Source organism: Macrobrachium nipponense, chromosome 10 (genome assembly GCF_015104395.2).
Source record: "Macrobrachium nipponense isolate FS-2020 chromosome 10, ASM1510439v2, whole genome shotgun sequence".
In the NCBI taxonomy this organism is placed as follows: domain Eukaryota; kingdom Metazoa; phylum Arthropoda; class Malacostraca; order Decapoda; family Palaemonidae; genus Macrobrachium; species Macrobrachium nipponense.
This window is the reverse complement of record NC_087204.1, coordinates 74,627,617-74,649,552: the sequence shown is the minus strand read 5'-3', so window position 1 is coordinate 74,649,552 and position 21,936 is coordinate 74,627,617. Positions and strand designations below refer to the sequence as shown.

At 39.3% G+C, this 21,936-nt stretch overlaps 1 protein-coding gene across 3 annotated transcripts in view; it reads right to left on the bottom strand.

The window, feature by feature from the left end:
- Positions 1-21,936, bottom strand: part of LOC135223703 (GTP-binding protein 128up) — a 196,779-nt gene that overhangs the window by 2,404 nt on the left and 172,439 nt on the right. For all 3 annotated transcript variants that reach the window (XM_064262424.1, XM_064262425.1, XM_064262423.1), the window contains exon 8: positions 16,408-16,530. In XM_064262424.1, coding sequence (XP_064118494.1) covers positions 16,408-16,530 — 123 coding nt within the window. The remainder of the gene's footprint in view (positions 1-16,407; positions 16,531-21,936) is intronic.

Below are 21,936 nucleotides of genomic sequence, written 5' to 3'. Positions count from 1 at the left end.
GCAAGGAAGAGAACTGTGCCTTTGACATATTGTCAAAGTAGTATAGGAACGGCATGATCAATTGTCAGACTTCTGGGCCTTTTCAAAAGTGAGGGAATCATAAACTCATACAAAAATAAGAGTTTGAGACAGTAAGGGAAATAGAATTGGGTTTGTATTATTGTCAGGGTTTCCTACCTCCCCTTGCTAGAGGAAGGAGCAGGTTTGCTTCTGTAATTCTAATAAAGGAAAACAGAACAGATGCTTGATGTATAAACATACCTGCATCGACTGCCAGTTCCAGTATGTCATGGCTCAAACCCACTGTCTGCCCGAAGGAAGAGAGGAAGGAGAATAGGAGGCCAGTCACTCCCACTCATTCTCACATCCATAACCCTGTCCTGTTAAAGGAACCAGTAAGCTACACAACTTGTGTCCAAGGACTTGTGAGCAATGTCCCAAAGGTAGACAGACCACACCCCTTTTCAGTACCTGAGGAACCGACAGATTCTTCCAAAATGAGAGGGTGAACCAATGCCCCTAACTTAGTGAGCTCTCGGACAGAAGGTATCGGTGTCACCTTTGCCAGCAGCAGAGTATGCTCTCCTGATTGTCTCACAAAGTCAGAAAGAAATCGTGTTCTTGGACACTTTTTTTTCTTTGGCAAGCCAGTATTATGGAGAAGTGATAATGGTACTTGCATTTGACAACGTCTTCGAGGGTTGTGTGAGAGAGAGAGAACGTCGTTGGGTTGTGAGTTTAAATGTTTTCGTATGTTTGATATGTCATGTTTCGTGTTGCTGTGTGATAGTATGTAAGTGCGTATGTGTTTTTCTGAAAAGTGTCAGCGAGCGAGCGATCAAGAGAGAGAGAAAGATCGTAACTGGTGGATGGATAATGAGTGGTTTGATGGTGGCGTAAGCGTCTGGCTTGTCTGTTGGAGAAGTCGCCGAGTATATCAATGGTGAGAGTCTGTTATGGAGAGTTGTGAAGAGTCAGTAAGTCAGAAAAGACGGTCAGTCAGAAGTAGCCAGTGTTATTTGGTGTTTTCTTGTTTGATATTGATGTTGTATGTTTGTTGTGCATGTGTCTGTAAAGGTTTGTTGTATGTATTTGATTTTGCATTTTGATGGTTTCGTGGGTTGTCTGTTGGAGACCGTGTCGGGTTGTTTTCGAGCTGTTGGTATTTGTTTATGTAGTGATTGGGGTGTTGTTTTTTGAGTTGTGGTATGGTTTTGGTGCTTGTCTGTCTTAGGTAATGAAATTCAGCAGTTGTTGTGTCACAACGACTAGCCTATATCCAGTGGATGGCATAACGCCTACCCCTGAGTATAGTCTGAGGTGAGTACATGTGTTTGTGTTTTGTGTGTTCTGTATTTCAGTAAGCCAATTGTCTTGTGTGTATTTCATAACGTGAAGAGGAAAGTGTAGCAGAAGGAAAGTTCGATAGTCAGTATGACTAAAGTAACTGTGGGGAGATTTGCTTGCTTGTGATCCCACCACAGTGCTGACAAAGAGTTGTCGAAACTCAGGCCTGAGATGTTGAGTCCTCTTCAGACAGCGCTGCAGCACTTTAACAGGACAAAATAGCATCTCATCTGCATCAATGCCAACAAAGTCCTCTAGGGAGGGGATCATGAAGGACTCAAACCTGGCATGAGGGACTGACAGGTTTTGAGTCTTTGCTACAAAATCCGGGACGAAATAAAGTCTACAGTGGGACATCGCTTGGTCGCGGATCAGCAATCACGGAATCAGTTAGTCACGGTTTTTTCTTGGACCGCTTCTCATGCTTTATCGCTGGTATGAATCGTAGCATTGCGGGACAAACGTGCTGTGTATGCGATGTTTATTGGTAGGCTAAGCCTAGGGCGCAGTCCAATAATCACCAACATACATGAAAAGAGTCACATTATGATATTAATTGACAATAAAGGTAATAAAGCCATTCTCACCTTATATATTACTGGCATATCTTCATAATAAATAGCCTATTCAAGGTTTATGAAATGACGATCATTGGTAGGCTAAGCCTAGTTGCAGTGTGATAACCACCAAAATACATGAACAGATTCACATTATGATATTAACTGACAATAAAGGTAATAAAACTATTCTCACCTTATACGTATATTATAGGCATATCTTCATGATAAATAGCCTATTGAAGGAATAATTCCACATCACTGCACTCTACTTATATTTCGAGTGGCCAGCCACAAAATGTAAACATAATTCGTAAATGCAGTATGTATAAGGTTGCGTTCACAGCGACCTTTATTGTTCGATAACTTTTTATAAATTTTAACAGCAGTAGTGTAATTACGGTAGTAATAACATTAAGGCTAAAATTAATTTGAACTTCATTATTATTTTGGTAGTAAACGTATATAACTTCTCCAAATAATGCAGTCATACAAACAATAATTGTCATAGATTATTGTATTGGCAACGAAGTGTAAACGAAATATGTAAAACCATTTTTTACCTTAAATATTATCATCATATCTTCATAATAAAAAGGCTATTCGTGTAGTAATTCCATATCAGTGAAATCAACTTTTATCTATGCAAAGTCATGGTAGTAATAATGTAGAATATACCTAACATTCACTTTCAATACAAATATCACTGTTATTTTGGTAGTAAATAATAGTTTAGAATGATTATATGTACTCTGCATTGTTACGAGTTTGTGGCAGCGATGAAACAAACAAAATGACGTTTTCCTTTTAGGGTACGTGTTTAGGAAAAACATGACAGAGAATCGGCTTTGCGACTTGGTCTATTTTGATATTTTTAATGATACAATAACCATCATTTGTACTACTAACACCATCTTCACCAAATGTACGGTTGCGTAGTAGTAAAATGCACGGATCTGTTGAGTCCAGTGTTACCAATTTTGCATTTTTAACGCTAGCTTTCATTTTCTTGAGGTAATTAGCAAGAAAATGTTCAATCTAGCATCTGGCAGGAAAAATGATATTGTTAAGATACAATAAAGTTTTATACATACTTACCTGGCAGATATATACGATTAAATGGCCCACCCAGCCTCCCCTCAGGAGACAGGTGGAAGAGAAAATCTGATAGAAAATGGGAATGGTTCCTATTCCTGCCAGCGGCAGGGCGGTAGATCACCTGACCCACCTGTAGCGTGTGCCGCGAAATTCGAATTTCTGTCGGGGACGATGGAGTCTATAGCTAAGTATATATCTGCCAGGTAAGTATGTATAAAACTTTATTGTATCTTAACAATATCATTTTTATACATTCAACTTCCCTGTCAGATATATACTTAGCTGATTGGCACCTTTGGCGGAGGGTAAGAGACAGCTAATTACTGAATAGACAGGTAAACAACATACGTTGTAGGTAATAAATAAATAAAACCTTCGTTCCTACTTGTTTAGGCGGAAGATTCCATGGCTAATGCCTATGAATCTGCTTCACCTCAAGAGCCTCAGCGAGGATGTGACCTATGGCTAAGAGTTCTTGTGGGTCTGTCGATGGGGTCTTATCCACTTACTCGACAGAGCCTGATGGCCGTTGTCAATGGGGTCTTATCCACTTACATGACAATACACCTATGCCTAGTGGCATAATTAAGGAGCACAACACCGATCCCGATCACCTGATCCTAACACGAGGGTTAGTGCTTAAATTGAAAAGAGTTATCCCCAAACTCCTTTCAAACAACCCAAGAAAAACACAACGTTAAATAAAATTTTAACTCACTAGTTAAGGATCAGTATCTGCTCCCTATCCCAGCAACATATCTGCAGACACGTATCAACCAAGAGAGAAGGATCTCTCGTAGGTTATCTTGACATCCTTCGGGTAAAGGGAAGTCAACACAGAGTTGCATCTCCCGTATGTGCCAGCTAATATGTCCTTTAAGACATATTGTTCTGGAAAGAACAAGAATTCGCAAAAGCTGGCACTTCATGCATTTTTAATTCTCAGCTGTTTGAAGGAATCATCAAGGCACTTATCAAGTGCTTTGGAGATCACACTTGTCTCAAAGAAGACCATGGCATTCTTTGATATAGATCTCTTCTGGATGAATCCTGGAGCCTGGCTGGCGCCTCGCGCCTGGCTGGAGCCTGGCTCCTGGCTGGCGCTTTTTGGCGCCTGGAGCCCTGCTGGCGCCTTCCCTCTTGCTGGAGCTTGGAGCCTGGCCGGCGATGTCCACCTCGGACACACTCGCCTGTCCGGTCTGTCCACTTCTGGCGCCTTTGCGCCTGGTTGGAGGCCCACGCCTTGTCCGTATCGGACAATAACCGAGCTTGTCCGAGCTGTCTGCCTCTGGCGCTTTTCGCCCGTTTGGCACTTGGCGCCTGGCTGGCGCTTCGTTGTCCGAGGATCCTGAACAAAAACAGACAATAGTTAGTCCGGAGACTGGAGAAGAGTGGAAGGTTCTCTTCTACCTGGAGCCTTTGGCCTAGGACCAGGGGAGGCGCTTGGAGCCCATTACGTCCCGTAGACGATAGGCTATCTTAATAGGACGAGAGAGACGAGTCTTCCTCTGAGGAGGATCCTTCGTGAATACTTTCATTGCTGAAGAGCTCTATTCCTGCATGTCAAGGAAGTTACTCGTTGCAGCATCTTCCCTCTCCTTGTCCGAAGGAGGGGAAGGAGGTCTGGAAGGTGAAGATGACTCCGAGCCGAAAGTGGGCAATCCCAGGGCTTTCTTGGCTCTTATCATATCCCTCTGAATACCTTCTGGGAAGCGTTTCGTGTCCTCATCTCAGCCCAAATACTCTGTAGGCAGCCCTTAAGCGAATCCTTTTATAAAAGATAAAGTTTTAATCACCCCGACCAGGCACAAAGACCCTTCTATCTCTTCCCCTTTCAAATGGGAAAGAGCCTTAACTTCAGATCTCTGATCCAAGGTTAGAAGGGTGTTACTTCTTTTCCAGAAATAATGTACTGGTAAGAACCAATAGCCGAGTCTCCATTGAATCCGATGTGAGACCCCCTACCTTAAATACTCTTGTCTTCTTGATAGTAGTTAAGAGCCAAGAAAAAAAAAATGAATTTTCTCATAAGGTTTCTAAAGAAGCTTGATGAGGAGGTTCCCACTTGTCGGAACAAGGAATCTGCGGGCCACGAAAAGATTCCAACTCGAAGTACATAATGTCCTACTCTTGGCTGTCTCGAGGCATCGTATAAGATCCCGAGGAACTTAGTCCTCTGCTATCTACAAGTTCCTTTGTAAAGACAGAGCATAGCCTGCTACTGTATTCTTTGATAGCAGATATAATTACAAAGGTGATTCTTCTCTCAGAAAGGGAAGAAAAACCGCTATGTGGGTCACAGAGGTATTGGAAGAGGACAGTTTCCTCATTCAACCCCGCAAGATCTGCAGCACTTCTATGTCTTCGCCATGACACTTTTCATTCCCCTTGCAAAATCCTCTCATCCATATCAACTTCTCGTCAGTCTGCACGCAGACACTCAGATTGTAGAGGTTTTTGAGGTCCCTTCTAAGTGAGGCTGATAGAGTAGACCGACTCTCTTGTGAAAGCCTTTAGAAAAGTGCTGTAAGAATCCCGTGACCTCTGTGAATCCAGCTTCCCGAAGGCCAAAAAGGGGCGAAACGCATCATCCTCTCTTCCTCTGACGCCAGTAATTATCTTAATACATCTGTTAAGAATTTATATATACATATAGGGGAAAAAAAGACTAATGTTTATTCCCCTTTCAAACTAAAGGATGGCGTATATTGCTACCGCTCTTGGTTCGAGAATAAGGAAGCAGTTTAGAGGAATCCTCTTCGTCTTCAGCATTGCGAAGAGATCTATGAAGAAAACGTATCGCATGTTTCCACAACTCTCTTTCCAACTCAGATTAGACAGACGTTAATAGTTATTATCGCCGATCGAGAAGATTCTCACGGACGTGTAACATAGTGCAGCGAACCTCTTAAGGATCGTTACGTTCCGTGTCTGTGTTTCAAACAGGTTCTCCCTTGTTAACGCGAACAGGGGCGAAAAAAGAGATTCTCGATTCTCCTTGAAATAAGAGAGAGCTGTGGAATTGGCCTGATAGATTTAAAAATCGTTTCGTCCCTCCTTGGGATCGAACCCCCTTCCAGTTAGACGGGGAACGAAATCAGGAACAAACCTTGACGTTACTGAGCCTGCTGTCCGAGAGGCTACTGAACCCTTCGGTTAACCCTTAAACGCCGAAGCAGTAAATAAAAAATTGTCTCCCGTATGCCGGAGGGGTTTCGGAGTGAGCGCGGAAGTGGAAAAAATATTTTTGTCAAAAAATCACAGCGCGCTTAGTTTTCAAGATTAAGAGTTCATTTTTGGCTCCTTTTTTTGTCATTGCCTGAAGTTTAGTATGCAACCATCAGAAATGAAAAAAAAATTATCATTATCATATATAAATAATGCGATATTTGATAGCGCAAAAACGAAATTTCATATATAATTGTATTCAAATCGCGCTGTGCGCAAAACGGTTAAAGGTAACAAGTTACTTTTTTTTTTTTTGTAATGTACACTAAATTGCAATCATTTTGGTATATAACACATTGTAAAACGATAAAAGAAACACAGAGAAAATATTATCACAAAATGATGCATGAATTCGTTACGCGCGGACGTAAAAAAATATATTTTTTTAAAAATTCACCATAAATCGAAATATTGTTATAGAGACTTGCAATTTGTTTCAAGATGAATTTAAATGTTGGAATATTACGATACTGTAAGAGTTTTAGCTTACAAATGCAGTTTTCGACCATTTCGGACAAGTTAAAGTTGACCAAATGTCGAATTTTTGTTTAAATTTTTTTTATATGCAAATATTTCAAAAATGAGAAATGCTACAACCTTCAAATATTTTTTGTTATATTGTGCATGTTTTTGCGCACATTTTCATATATAAAACTCTATAAAAAGCATAATATGAAAAGGCACAAATATTAGGAGAATGTGCCCTACGCATTTCGGAGATTCGCTGCCGAGAATCGGCGCTTGGAGCGAATAAAATATTTTTCAAAAATTCACCATAAATCGAGATATTGTTCTAGAGACTTGCAATTTGTTTTAAAGTGAAGAGAAATGATTGAATATTACTAGACTGTAAGATTTTTATGTTACAAATGCGTTTTTTGACCATTTCGGTTGAGTCAAAGTTGACCGATCGTAGGTTTTTTCCTATTTATCGTACTTTATATGCAAATATTTCAAAAATGAGAAATGATACAACCTTCAAATTTTTTTTGTTATATTGTGCATGTTTTTGCGCACATTTTCATATATAAAACTCTATAAAAAGCATAATATGAAAAGGCACAAATATTAGGAGAATGTGACCTACGCATTTCGGAGATTCGCTGCCGAGAATCGGCGCGCGGAGCGAATAAAATAGTTTTTTTCAAAAATTCACCATAAATCGAGATATTGTTCTAGAGACTTGCAATTTGTTTTAAAGTGAAGAGAAATGATTGAATATTACTAGACTGTAAGATTTTTATGTTACAAATGCGTTTTTCGACCATTTAGGTTGAGTCAAATTTGACAGATCGTAGGTTTTTTCCTATTTATCGTACTTTATATGCAAATATTTCAAAAGTGAGAAATGCTACAACCTTCAAATATTTTTTGTTATATTGTGCATGTTTTTGCGCACATTTTCATATATAAAAAACTGAATAAAAAAAGCATAATATGAAAAGGCACAAATATTAGGAGAATGTAACCTACGCATTTCGGAGATTCACTGCCGAGAATCGGCGCGCGGAGCGGATAAAAGTTTTTTTTTTAAATTCACCATAAATAGAGATATTGCTCTAGAGACTTGCAATTTGTTTTAAAGTGAAGAGAAATGATTGAATATTACTAAACTGTAAGATTTTTATGTTACAAATGCGTTTTTCGACCATTTCGGTTGAGTCAAAGTTGACCGATCGTAGGTTTTTTCCTATTTTTCGTATTTTATATGCAAATATTTCAAAAATGAGAAATGCTACAACCTTCAAATATTTTTTGTTATATTGTGCATGTTTTTGCGCACATTTTCATATATAAAACTCTATAAAAAGCATAATATGAAAAGGCACAAATATTAGGAGAATGTGACCTACGCATTTCGGAGATTTGCTGCCAAGAATCGGCAGCGCGAGCGAAAATAAAAATAGTTTTTTTCAAAAATTCACCATAAATCGAGATATTGTTCTAGAGACTTGGAATTTGTTTTAAAGTGAAGAGAAATGATTGAATATTACTAGACTGTAAGATTGTTATGTTACAAATGCGTTTTTCAACCATTTCGGTCGAGTCAAAGTTGACCGATCGTAGGTTTTTTCCTATTTATCGTACTTTATATGCAAATATTTCAAAAATGAGAAATGCTACAACCTTCAAATATTTTTTGTTATATTGTGCATCTTTTTGCACACATTTTCATATATAAAACTCTATAAAAAGCATAATATGAAAAGGCACAAATATTAGGAGAATGTGACCTACGCATTTCGGAGATTCGCTGCCGAGAATCGGAGGCGCGCAGGAGCGAAGTAAAAAAGTTTTTTTCAAAAATTCACCATACCCATCAGATGATATTGTTCTAGAGACTTGCAATTTGTTTTAAAGTGAAGAGAAATGATTGAATATTACTAGACTGTAAGATTGTTATGTTACAAATGCGTTTTTCAACCATTTCGGTCGAGTCAAAGTTGACCGATCGTAGGTTTTTTTCCTATTTTATCGTACTTATATGCAAATATTTCAAAAATGAGAAATGCTACAACCTTCAAATATTTTTTGTTATATTGTGCATGTTTTTGCACATATTTTCATATATAAAACTCTATAAAAAGCATAATATGAAAAGGCACAAATATTAGGAGAATGTGACCTACGCATTTCGGAGATTCGCTGCCGAGAATCGGCGCGCGGAGCGAATAAAAAAGTTTTTTTCAAAAATTCACCATAAATCGAGATATTGTTCTAGAGACTTGCAATTTGTTTTAAAGTGAAGAGAAATGATTGAATATTACTAGGCTGTAAGATTTTTATATTACAAATGCGTTTTTCGACCATTTCGGTTGAGTCAAAGTTGACCAATCGTAGTTTTTTTCCTATTTATCATACTTTATATGCAAATATTTCAAAAATGAGAAATGCTACAACCTTCAAATATTTTTGTTATATTGATACTACTCCTTCAAAAAGGAGTAGTATCAAGAGTCAAGAACTTAAAATTTCAAGGGTCGCTTGTTCAGCGTGCCAAAGAAAGACTCAAACAAGCGAAGAATAATTCTAGACTTATCCCATCTGAACTTATTTATTCACTGCGACAGGTTCCGGATGCTGACCGTTTCACAGGTGCGGACCTTACTTCCCCGTGGGGCTGTCACCACCTCTATAGATCTTACAGATGCCTACTATCATGTTCCGGTAGCGAGACACTTCCGCCCGTTCCTAGGCTTCAGACTGGGAAAGAAGGTTTACTCCTTCAAAGTGATGCCATTCGGGCTCAACATAGCTCCCAGGGTATTTACAAAGTTGGCGGAGACAGTTGTTCAAGAACTAAGGTCTCAGGGAATAATGCTAGTAGCCTATCTAGACGATTGGCTCGTGTGGGCCACAAGCATCAAAGCATGCCGCAAGGCGACGGTCAAAGTAATCCGGTTTCTGGAACATCTAGGTTTCCAGATAAACAGAACCAAATCCCGGCTAACGCCGGAGTCCCGTTTCCAATGGCTAGGAATCCAATGGGACTTAAACTCTCATACTCTATCAATACCGCCGTTGAAAAGGAGAGAAATAGCCAAAGCCACGAGACAATTTCTCAAAAGCAAACAGACGTCCCGGAGGAACCAGGAAAGGATCTTGGGTTCACTCAAATTTGCTTCAGTAACGGACGTTCTTCTGAAAGCCAAACTAAAGGACATAAACCGAGTTTGGCGATCAAGAGCAAACAAAAGATCCCGGGACAAGCTTGCCCCCATCCCGGCAATCTTACGAAAGAGACTCTGCCCTTGGACGGAGATCAAGTATCTGTCAAAGACAGTTCCATTGCAATTCCCTCCGCCGGCTTTAGTGATCCCCACAGATGCCTCACTAAGCGGCTGGGGAGGCTACTCACAGTACAAAAAGGTACAGGGAACCTGGTCCCTACCATTCTACCAGCTACATATCAATGTACTGGAAGCTATGGCAGTGTTCCTCACCCTGAAAAAGCTTCATCCAGCCAAGAAGTCTCATATCAAGTTGGTATTAGACAGTGCAGTGGTAGTCCACTGCATAAACAGAGGTGGCTCCAAATCGAGCCACGTGAACCATGTCATGATAGCCATATTTTCCCTGGCAGACAGGAACAAATGGCACCTGTCAGCCACTCACCTAGCGGGAGTAAGGAACGTGGTGGCGGATGCCCTGTCACGGTCAATTCCGCTAGAGTCGGAGTGGACGTTGGACAAGGAGTCATTCAAATGGGTCTGTCAACAAGTACCAGGGCTTCAGGTAGATCTCTTTGCCACGGAGTCGAACAACAAGCTTCCTTGTTATGTGGCTCCCAACCTGGACCCTCTGGCTTACGCCACGGACGCGATGGCTATAGATTGGAATGTGTGGAAGAAAATTTACCTCTTCCCTCCAGTGAATCTTCTCTTGAAAGTCCTGAACAAACTCAGGACGTTCAAGGGTCACATCGCTCTAATAGCCCCCAATTGGCCCAAGAGCAATTGGTTCCCTTTTCTACTGGAATTGGGACTCCGACCTCAACGGATTCCCAATCCCAAATTGACACAACTAGTACAAACGCGGACTGTGTCTGCTTCCTCAGGAATTCAGAAAGCCCTAACTTTATGGACTTCATGAAGTTTGCAGCTCAGAAAGACACCAACATCGATCCTCAGAACATCAGGTTCTTAGAATCTGACAAACGAGAATCGACCTTGCGTCAATACGACTCAGCAGTTAAGAAACTAGCTGTATTTCTGAAGGACTCAAATGCACAAACCATGACCACGAATCTGGCCATAACCTTTTTCAGAACATTGTTCGAGAAAGGATTAGCAGCTAGTGCCATTACTACAGTGGTCCCCCCGTATTCGCGGGGGATGCGTACCAGACCCCCCCGCGAATAGTTAGAATCCGTGAATGTTTGGAACCCCTATAAAAATGCTAAAAACAGCCTATTTTGTTAGTTAAAACTTAAGAAAAACCACTAAAAATTTTCATACTTGGTTTTTTTAATAGTTTTATCACAAAAAGTGCATTTTATGATGAAATTGGTAACAAAAACCAGGAATTTGTGGATATTTCTCATAGAAAAATACCGCGAATGCGCGAATTTTCCGCAAATAATGCAGGGAAACATTCCCGAGAGAAATCCGCAAATGTGTGAGTCCGTGAATCCGGAGAACGCGAATACGGGGGGTCCACTGTACTACCAAATCGGCTCTTAATAAGATCTTCCAATTTGGATTCAAAATAGATCTAACAGATTCATATTTTTCATCGATCCCCAAGGCTTGTGCTAGACTCAGACCATCTGAGAGACCCAAGTCGGTCTCATGGTTCTTAAATGATGTCCTTAAATTGGCTTCTGACACTAATAACGACTAATGTGATTATATAGCTCTCTTAAGGAAAACATTATTCCTAATAAGTTTGGCCTCAGGAGCCAGAATTTCTGAACTGTCGGCTCTATCTAGAGAACCAGATCATATAGAGTTTCTCCCTTCAGGAGAAGTGTTACTTTCTCCATCTCGTCAATTCCTAGCTAAAAATGAGGACCCACAGGATAGGTGGGCCCCATGGAAAATTGTCCCACTTCCACAGGACCCGTCCTTATGTCCAGTTAATTCACTAAGAGCATATTTAAGCAGAACTGCCCTGATATCTTCAGGTCCTCTGTTCATTAGGGAAAAAGGTGGCACTATTTCCTTAAAAGGAATTAGACAACAGATTTTATACTTTATAAAACAGGCTAACCCACAATCCTTCCCACGGGTACATGGTGTTAGGGCAGTAGCCACTTCTATTAATTATTTTCAACATATGAATTTTGATGATCTGAAGAAGTACACAGGCTGGAAATCTCCGACAGTATTCAAACGCCACTATTTAAAGTCCTTAGAAGCCCTTAAATTTCCAGCAGTGGCAGCCAGAAACACAGTTTCCCCTGACACTGCTTAACTTAGTAGTAAATAGTTTATTCTATGTCTCTCCTTACATCTCTCTCCTACCTGCCTCGCTAGCATTCTTGCTGTAGCTCAGTCGTCATTGTTAGTCGTACTGTACCTGGGATGGCACTTAATGTATATATTTGTAATGGATTTCGGTTTTGTTTTGTATCTGGGACTAGTTCCCTAGTTCGCACCATTTGTATTGTATAAGCTTCAACGGGCTTGTTAGCCCTATGTTGTACATAGTTAGCTCTAAGATTCATTTAAACTTCTTGTTACTCATTACTGTAACTTTTTTATCTAGATTATAACAATTAATCTTAATAGAGTTTTAATTTACCTTAAACTTAGTTAATAATTTACCTTAAACTTAGTTAATTGTATACATCCTTTCTTCCAAGCTTGTGGGGCCTATTCTCTGGTACTATTTCACGGAGCGACACAGGCTGAGCCCAGAAAAGGGATTTTGACGGAGGAAAAATCTATTTCTGGGCAAGGACCTGTGTCGCCCAGTGAAATCCCACCCCTTTTTCTTTTTTCCCTCCCTATTTGGCCCAAGCTTGGGTGCTATCTCCAGGAATGAGATCCGAGGCGCAAGCAGTAGTGGTAGCGAGCAGTGGGGCTTAGATCGGCTCCTCTGTAGATGAGGGATATTGAAGGAGGAAGAGACTAAATGGCAAGGGACCTCTGGTAGTGGTTTCACTCGACCCAGTTACCATACCGACACCTTTAAACAAAGGTGAGCGAGCCAGAATACTCTGGCATTACCATTTAACTTTTTCTCTGGTATTTATAGCAATATTTATACCTTAGAAATGAGTGCTAAAGGGACATTTCACTGGGCGACACAGGTCCTTGCCCAGAAATAGATTTTTCCCCCGTCAAAATCCCTTTATTTCCTCCCTCTTTCTCTTTCTAACAATCACTCCACTGTGCTTCTTCTGTTAGCTTCAATATTTTATCTACACTTTCTTGACCAACTGTGGATGTAACTTCATCACTGCAACTTTAATTTCCCTTCCAATCCTCCAGTAATAATTCTTCTTCTACTTTCCTCCTCAAAATTGGTATTCCTAAGTGACCCTATTTGTCTGTTTTTTCTTAACTTTAGTAACCCACATTTCCCCTAAGACTTCTATTGTAAACACAATTTTCTTTTAAATTTATGGTCACACCCATTCTACTCATGGTTTTTTTACCTATTAACTGCAGTACTTCACCCTGCAAAATTTCTCTTCAAATAAAACTTTTTTGTCTTCCAGTATCATTGGTATTTCCATTATTCCTTTTGATTTTGACTTGGCATGTGCCCATGTATTGGCATCAGTGAATTTCTGGCTGATACCAGCCAATACTTTTACCGTTAGTATAGGAATTTAAAACACTTGTAGGCTTCCTAAAATGTACAGGCAGTGCCCAGTTTATGACGAAGATTCTGTTCTTGAGACGCATCATAAGCTGGAACATCATTGAAAATCATAAAAAATCCTAAGAAAACATTACTTTTAACACTTTGGTTGTACTGAAAACTATGTAAACTACATTTTTATTGTGTTTCTCATAAAAAAAAAACCTTCAAATACAGGCAGTCCCCGGGTTACGATGGGGGTTCCGTTCTAAAGACGCATCACAAGCCAAAAATCGTCGTAAGCCGGAACATCATAAAAAATCCTAAGAAAACCTTACTTTTAATGGTTTGGGTGCATTAAAAACTATGTAAACTGCATTCTTATAGCATTTTTCATAAAAAAACTTCAAATATTGATTATTTCACATTTTTGGTGTCATATTTCATCTGCCTGATCAGTGTTGTAGGCTTCGTAACCCTGGAACATGCGTCGTAACCCTGGAAATAATTTCTGATGAATATAATTGAAAAGCGCCTTAACCTCAGAACGTTGTAAGCCAAACCCGTCGTAACCCAGTGACTGCCTGTATTGATTATTTGGCCTTTTTGGAGTCATACTTCTTCCATCGGATCAGCATTGTAACCCTGGAACATGTGTCATAAACCTGGAAATAATTTCTGATTAATATAATTGAAAAGCATCGTTACCTCGGAACATCGTAAGCCAAAACTGCTGTAAACTGGGGAGCCGCCTGTATATATTAACAAAGCCCACAAAACAAACTATGAAGAGGCATATCACTGTATAAAGGTTCATTGTTTATCTTTTAAAAACAGATGGTATCTTAATATAGTACAGTGTATTCCACAATTTATTATTGTAATTCTAATTTGAATTAACTATGATTGTATCTATCTCTATCAGCAATGAGTCATTGCCATTCTGTTGGAGTTGGGTACTATTTAAACATGTGCAGTACAGGTATGGGTGAAATCAAGTTACTATTATATGACCTTTCAACTTTTGAACCTTTAATATACGACAACCAGAGAACAAGAATGATTTTAGTAACAATATATATTCTCCTAAATAACAGTAATATGGAGGTAACAGGTATCGGCATCGTTATTGGCCAAGAATTTGGTAACAGTGCATCCCTACTTTTGACTTGTATGATGACTCACCAAAATTAAATTTTATTAGACACTTAGTATCATTCATTCTCCTTGACTCCTGATTCAAATCCAAGAGAAATGCATGCTAATCACAATTCCCCACAAACTATTGATTTACAACCTATGTCTAAAATTCCATCAACCTCTTCCCAAGATTCTTCTTCTAGTTTACTAACTTCTCCTATGTAAACTTTTTCTTCTTCTTGTCCAGTTACTGTTTTTGTCTCATTTTCTTCTTGTTCAGTTTCTGTTTCTTCTTATTTTGAAAATTCTGTGAACAATCCATAGCTCAATGCCATTTCGATTTGCTATTGCACATTATGTTACTTTTCCTTCTTTATTTTTATGATTTCTTCCACCTCTACCTCAGTTCCATTTTCCCTGATATCTCTGGTTTTCCCTCTCTACCCGGAAATCGCATGGCCTTCTGACCCCCCACCATTACCATTCCTTTTTATTCTCTAATCCCTCAAATATTCTTTTCATTATCTGTGACACTGTTTTATATTCCAACTTTCCTTGACCACAGGTTGCTAATACTATTTTTTTTATTTTCTGTGAGATTTGCTTGTTCTAATACATGAAAATCCTTAGCTCATCCTTCAAACATGTTATTCCCCATCACTGTTACAAGCTGAAGGATGCTCATCCAACATACCTGACGAAGCAATACAGGCAGTCCCCAGTTATCGGCAAGGGTTCCATTCCTGGGGGTGTGCTGATAAGTGAAAACCGCCATTAACCAAAACTCAGTGATTTAAGGTGCCATAATGAAGCTTATGGTGCCGATAACCGGTTATCGGCACCATAAGCTCATGGTGCCCCCTTATGACGCCGATAACTGGGACCTGGCCCATTATGGAGCCATAAATCGCAGATTTTATGGCGCTAGACAAGCCCCATAAAACCAGATCGCCAATAACTGGGGACTGCCTGTAGTTGGGTTAGGGGAGGGAGACTCCTCTTGCTCCGAGAGAAAATGTTCCCCCTCCAAGTGAGCGGGGCTCCTAGGAAGAGGTCACCCTGATCAAAACCCACACCCCTGCCAATCTGCCCAATGAAGCAAGCGAAAAGGACAAAGGAGAGACCCAGAAGGTGAAAATTGCCAGTAAAGCGTATAACCCTCATTCAATACCTTTGGCAACCTTTCTCTGATACAGTTTTCTCCTGGCAAACTTTGCCCACTGCTCAGATGACCAGGAGCAACATTCAGCACAAGTAAAGTTAGGATTACAATTACATCCCCTGTAGAAGGTACAGAGGATGTGAGGGTAACTATCTACAGAGGAGCGGAAGTTACTGCACCTCTTACCGCCAACCCCAGGAAACATGCTGGAAGGCGATCTTAAAAACAGGCTTATTAGATTTGTGAGCTTGCATTACTAAATAATTCAGACACACATATACTACAGCCACAAACAACAACAGAAGATCCCACCGGGAAAAAATCAGCTTAGCGACAGTCAGGCAGAGAGCAAAGAAGACACATCTGCACCAGACAATGGCCGAAAGCAAACTGGGATGTTTAGGTCCGGGTGGGATGGGACTCTAACAGGGTAATAGTTAATTGCCTAATCAACTTTTTGAAAGTTTAGCAGCCGTTTCCAGCTTCACTGAAGGCAATTCCTAATGTAAAGGACCGATGGTTTGTACATCGTGTAGGAACAAATGAGTTTTTCTTCAAAACCATGTAGTAATTAAATTACCACACACCTACTTAAGCATATGTGAGAAAAATAAAACTTACTATTTGAACTCTCTGATGATCGTTCTATGAATCTTGTTACAAAAGTCTTCCACAGACCTTTTCTCAGAATGCAAAACTACTGGGGCGCTGTAGTCAGGTAACTGACCCTTTGGTTTGGTATAACTGAAAATAAATAAGGGATAAGATAAATGGACAAACTAGTAAAAATAACATGGTTTTATTAACATAAAAGTATGTTATTAAACTTCAGTGCATATAGTTGTGCATCACTGATCTGTTGTCTGTATTTCAATATAATGTACATATCAGGATCAAAATCCTGATTTATACATACTCATGATTAAATCTCTACTTCTATTCACTCTTGTTTGTGATACATTTGTAATTTGTTTAATACATTTCTTATATCAGCTTACACTAAACTCTTTTGCTTGATGTATACATGACAAGACTGTCTAGGATAGTCTATAACTGTGTTTTATATAGTCTTTTCTCTTCTTATTCTTGTTATGTTATCCTTGTATAGTTATCCAGTGAATGATGGGATACATTGGAAAGTGTGAAGCTTAAAAGAAAAATTTACAAAAATATAGATTTTCATAATAAAATTTATTTGAATACTTACCTACTGTTAAAGATAGCACATATAAGATACATTTAACAGTAGGTAAGATTCATGAGCAGTGGTAAGGGTGTAAGAATACTATCATCATACTCCCTGTGTGTAGTAAAAGGTGACTAAAGGGACAGCTGCTGCTTTGCAGTCTTACTTTTGAGTAAAAGACTAGGCCCACTTCCAATAACTGTGGAAACTGCTCCCTTGCAGTTGGACTTTTTGGTCAAAGGCAAAGCCCACCGCCAATGACTGGTTGATGACAGCAAGGGCATGTGGTCCTAAACACCCCTTTGCCAAGCAATAAACCATTCCTGATTTATAAGGAATATGAATGCTGCTAGGGCATCCCCTGTAAGTGATGCACGTCAGAATCCCTCTACTGGCATGATAAATGGGCAAGGGGTACTGCAGGATTTATGCCTGTGGCCAAAGAAGTTAGTGAAAAAGTGGAAGATATGAGCAGGTACATGGAACAGTGGCACTCTAACAGGAAGGCTGAGGGAGACAGTAGATGTGATGGAGAGAATAGATTTTGTGTGTGTGCAGGAGACTAGGTGGAAAGGGAGTGGAACTAGAGAGATAGGAAACGGGTATAAGCTCTATTACAGTGGGTCATAAGAGGGAAGAAATTGTGTTGGGAGTTATAGTAACATTTGGAAGGAAAAAGAGGTATAAGTAAACAGTAAATGATAGGCTTTTAAAGATTCCAATAATAATAGGTGACAAAGCAGTAAATATATCAGCATCACTCCTCAGATGGGGTACCAAGAGCAAGAAACACAATTATTTAGATAAGAGTTTGAGGCTGCAATTAGAACTGTGAAAGAGGAGAATCTAATAATAGGAACTGATATGAATGGCAGGGTAGGAGAGAGATGAGATGGGTATGAGGGGTACACAGAGGCCATGGGTTTAGAATTAGAAATGAAGATGGGGATTATATATTGGAGATGGCTTAGAGTTTTGAGTTGGCATGTATGAACACATGGTTTCTGAAGTTGGATAAGTACTTGATAACTTAAGAAAATGGAGGAATGCAAAAGTTATCTATAAGATTTCAAACTTGAGGAAAAGGCAGAGAGGCAGAGACAGATTTGGGTAAACTGGGTGTCATCAAGGATAGAGATTGAAATATACTGTATATAGATGAAGACATTAATAAGAGATGGAAAGAGTATTTTGAACACCTTTTAAATACTGAAAAAGAGAGAGAGGAGATGGGGAAGCACAGAGGATGGAGGGGTCAGTGATGGAGATACTGGATACAGAAGTGAAGAGAGCACTCAAATGAAGAATGGTAAAGCAACAGGTCCATCAGAGTTCTAAACTGAAATTATAAAATTACTAGGTACAGATGGGGAGAAATGGATGCTGGGTTTTTTAAAAGCTATATGGGAAGAGGAAGAAATACCAAGGGACTGGGTGTAGAGGCCATGGATTGTGGTAACTACAGGGAAATTAAACTAACAGAGCCTGGATTGAAAATTTTAGAGAGGATACTGGATGAGAGATAAAGAAAGATTGTAAAGATTGGGAAACAGCAGTATGGATTCATGAGAGGAAGTGGGACAGTGGATGCCATCTTCATAGTAAGACAGCTACAGGAAAAGAGGCTAGAGGGAAACCAGGAGCTCTACTGTGCATTTATAGACCTAACAATAGCATACAACAGAATCCCAAGAGAAGTGATGTTTTGGGGTTTGAGGAAAAGGAAAGTCCCGGAAAAGTTGGTTGGGCGGTTGAGATGATACAGCCCCACTGGTTTTATGTGTTTCACATTTCCATGGTCTGCTTTGTCGCGGATTCTTGTGGAAAACATTATTCACTTTTCCACGGGGAACTTTCACCAATTTGCCGATTTTTTTCGAAGGACCATATCTCTAAAATTATTACTATTTTTTTTTTGTATAGCAACACTTTATTCACTAATTACTGTACTTTTTCATATTGTGTTTCTGACTAAATACTAAATTTTATGACAAAAATTATTAAGAGCATAGTACTTATAATGTAGTTATGTATCTATTAAGCTCATTTCACTAATTATTTTAATTTTATTTTCCAGTAAAAGCATACTAGACAATAAAATGAAAATAATTAGCCAATATCTTAAATATTATACTACATGCTATCATAAAAAACATTACAGTAATATAATTTCCAATACATCTCACATTATCCTGAGAGAGAGAGAGAGAGAGAGAGAGAGAGAGAGATTATTGTACATCTATTATACTTAGTCAGGTGCCCAACCTTGAATGAGCTTAATAGATACGTAACTACATTGTAAGTACAATATGTTCTATCATCCAAAAAAATCCAAAATGCTTTATAGTAATATATATTATTTCAAATACATTTTACTTTACCCTTAAGGAGAGAGATAGCGTGCGCCTATTATGCTCAGTCGGAGGTTAACCTGGAAGGAGCTTAACAGAACATTGCTACTTATAAGTACACTGTTAGGTGGGGTGGGGTCCTCCGACCACCCCTCGTCACTCTCGGACGAATGGCTTTCACCAAGGCTGGCACGACGTTCCGACCTTCTACGGGCCCGTGCGCGTGCACGGTTTCACACTCGAACCCCACCAACTGGCCCATCTCCTTAACTTAGGCCCTCGCTTTCTGTGTCGTCCTCAACAACAAAACTAGACAACGACAACTCCTCCTCCTCAGACTCCCCCTCATAGGCACTAAAACCACTAAACTCCAACTCGCTTCCAGCCTGTGACTCCCGTACGGACATTGGGGGCAAATATTAATCATCACTAACATCGGGAGTGATGTCCTCGTCACTAGATGACCAACTGCCATCAAAATGAGGACGTGCGAGCTGCTCCCAATCAAGCTAGAACAAGTATTCATCAAGGTCCTTTAGTTCGAGGCCTCCCAAATGCCTACGAATGCCCCTCAGGACACCCAGATGCTTCCTAGGGGTCGTAAAAGGCACACAATGTGGTGCTTGAACACTTTTGGCCACACAAGGCCGCACGGAACGGCGTTGAGGAGCTAGGTCATCTTGGTTCCTTGGTCTCTCCAGCATCCAAGTCCAAAATACGTCTCACACCATCCCTACCAAGAGGCAAAACGCGCCTTTCGCGCTCCATTCGACGTTCAGACATCTCTATGTACGTCTTGTACCACCACAAATACTCAAACACTCGCAAAGGTTCGGCAAAACACGAATGCGGCAAAAGATCGCTCTCGGACGACGCGTCACTGATGCTTGCTGGTGCGAGAAGAAAGCAATTTGTGCATGCGTGGCTGGTTACCGCTTGTAAACAAAACAACAGCTTGATCCGTGAACTCCCATCATCCCTCAAGGCGCATGATTCAAAAGTTTTCACCAAGTAGGCCTATAACTATTTTTCCGTGAATATTTAAAAAAACTTTTAGCGTTGACGTATTATATGTCAATTAAGCACTAACTAAAATATGTCCAATAGGCATTTAAGGGTTAATTATTTTTGTCATAAAGATCTGTACGTATTTAGTCATGAACACAATATGAAGAAATACAGTAATTAGTGACTAAACAAGTGTTGTTATACATAAAAAAGTAAGCAATAATTTTCAAAGTTTTCATACTTTAATACTATGAGGGAAAATGGCTTATGTATAGAGTACAAGGGTAACTTGATTAGTTGTCAAAAAGTTCTGTAAGACAGATTAATTTAATTGTTTAAAAATTTATTTAATTTGTACCAATCATTTTACTGATACTCATATTTTGCAGTTTACATTAATATTAATAATGTACAAGAAGTATTAAATCATTGTTATAGCATATTTTTAGGGGGCCCACATAATACTTTAGGAGTAACAGTTGTAATAGGGTACTGATCTAAGATGTCTGATGATGGTTAGGGGTGTATTTTTCTTTGAAAGGATATTAAATTGTTTTAGCATGATAATTTAAGGTATACAGGCAGTCCCCGGGTTACGAAGGGGCTTCCGTTCTTGAGATGCTTCATAAGCCGAAAATTGTCGTAAGCGGAACATCGTGAAAAATCTTAAGAAAACCTTACTTTTAATGTAAACTGCATTCTTACTGCATTTTCCATTAAGAAAACCTTCAAATATTCATTATTTTATATATTTGGCGCCATATTTCATCTGCCAGATCAGCGTAGTAGGTGTCGTAACCCTAGAAATAATGTCTGATGAATATAATTGAGAAGCGCCTTAACCTCGGAACCTTGTAAGCCGAACCCGTCGTAACCCGGGGACTGCCTATTTTTGTTTTAGCTATCAAATTAATCAGTGAAATGTTATAGCATTTTAGTTAACCCTTAAAGGCCAAAGCAGTATTTTAAAAATCGTCTCCCGTATGCCGGCGGCGTTCGTGAGTGAGCGCCGAAGCGGAAATTTTTTTTTTTTTTCAAAAAATCACAGCATGCTTAGTTTTCAAGATTAAGAGTTCATTTTTGGCACCTTTTTTTGTTGTTGCATGAAGTTTAGTATGCAACCATCATAAATGAAAAAAAATATCATTATCATATATAAATATTGGGATATATGACAGCGCAAAAAAAATTTAATATATAATTGTATACAAATTGCGCTGTGAGCAAAACGTTCAATGCCAACGAGTTAATTTTTTTTGTTGTATTTTACACTAAATTGCAATCATTTTGGTATATAACACATTGTAAAATGATCAAGGCAAAACAGAGAAAATATTATCACAAAATGATGCATGAATTCGTAACGCACAGACGCAAAAAAAAGCAGTTTTCAAAAATTCACCATAAATCGAAATATTGTGCTAGAGACTTCCCATTTGTTGCAAAATGAAGGTAATTGATTGAATATTACTAGACTGTAAGTGTTGTAGCTTACCATTGCAGTTTTCGACCATTGAGGTCAAGTTAAAGTTGACCGAAGGACGAATTTTTCCTATTTATCTTTATGTGAAAATATTTATAAACTGATAAAAGCTATAACCATAG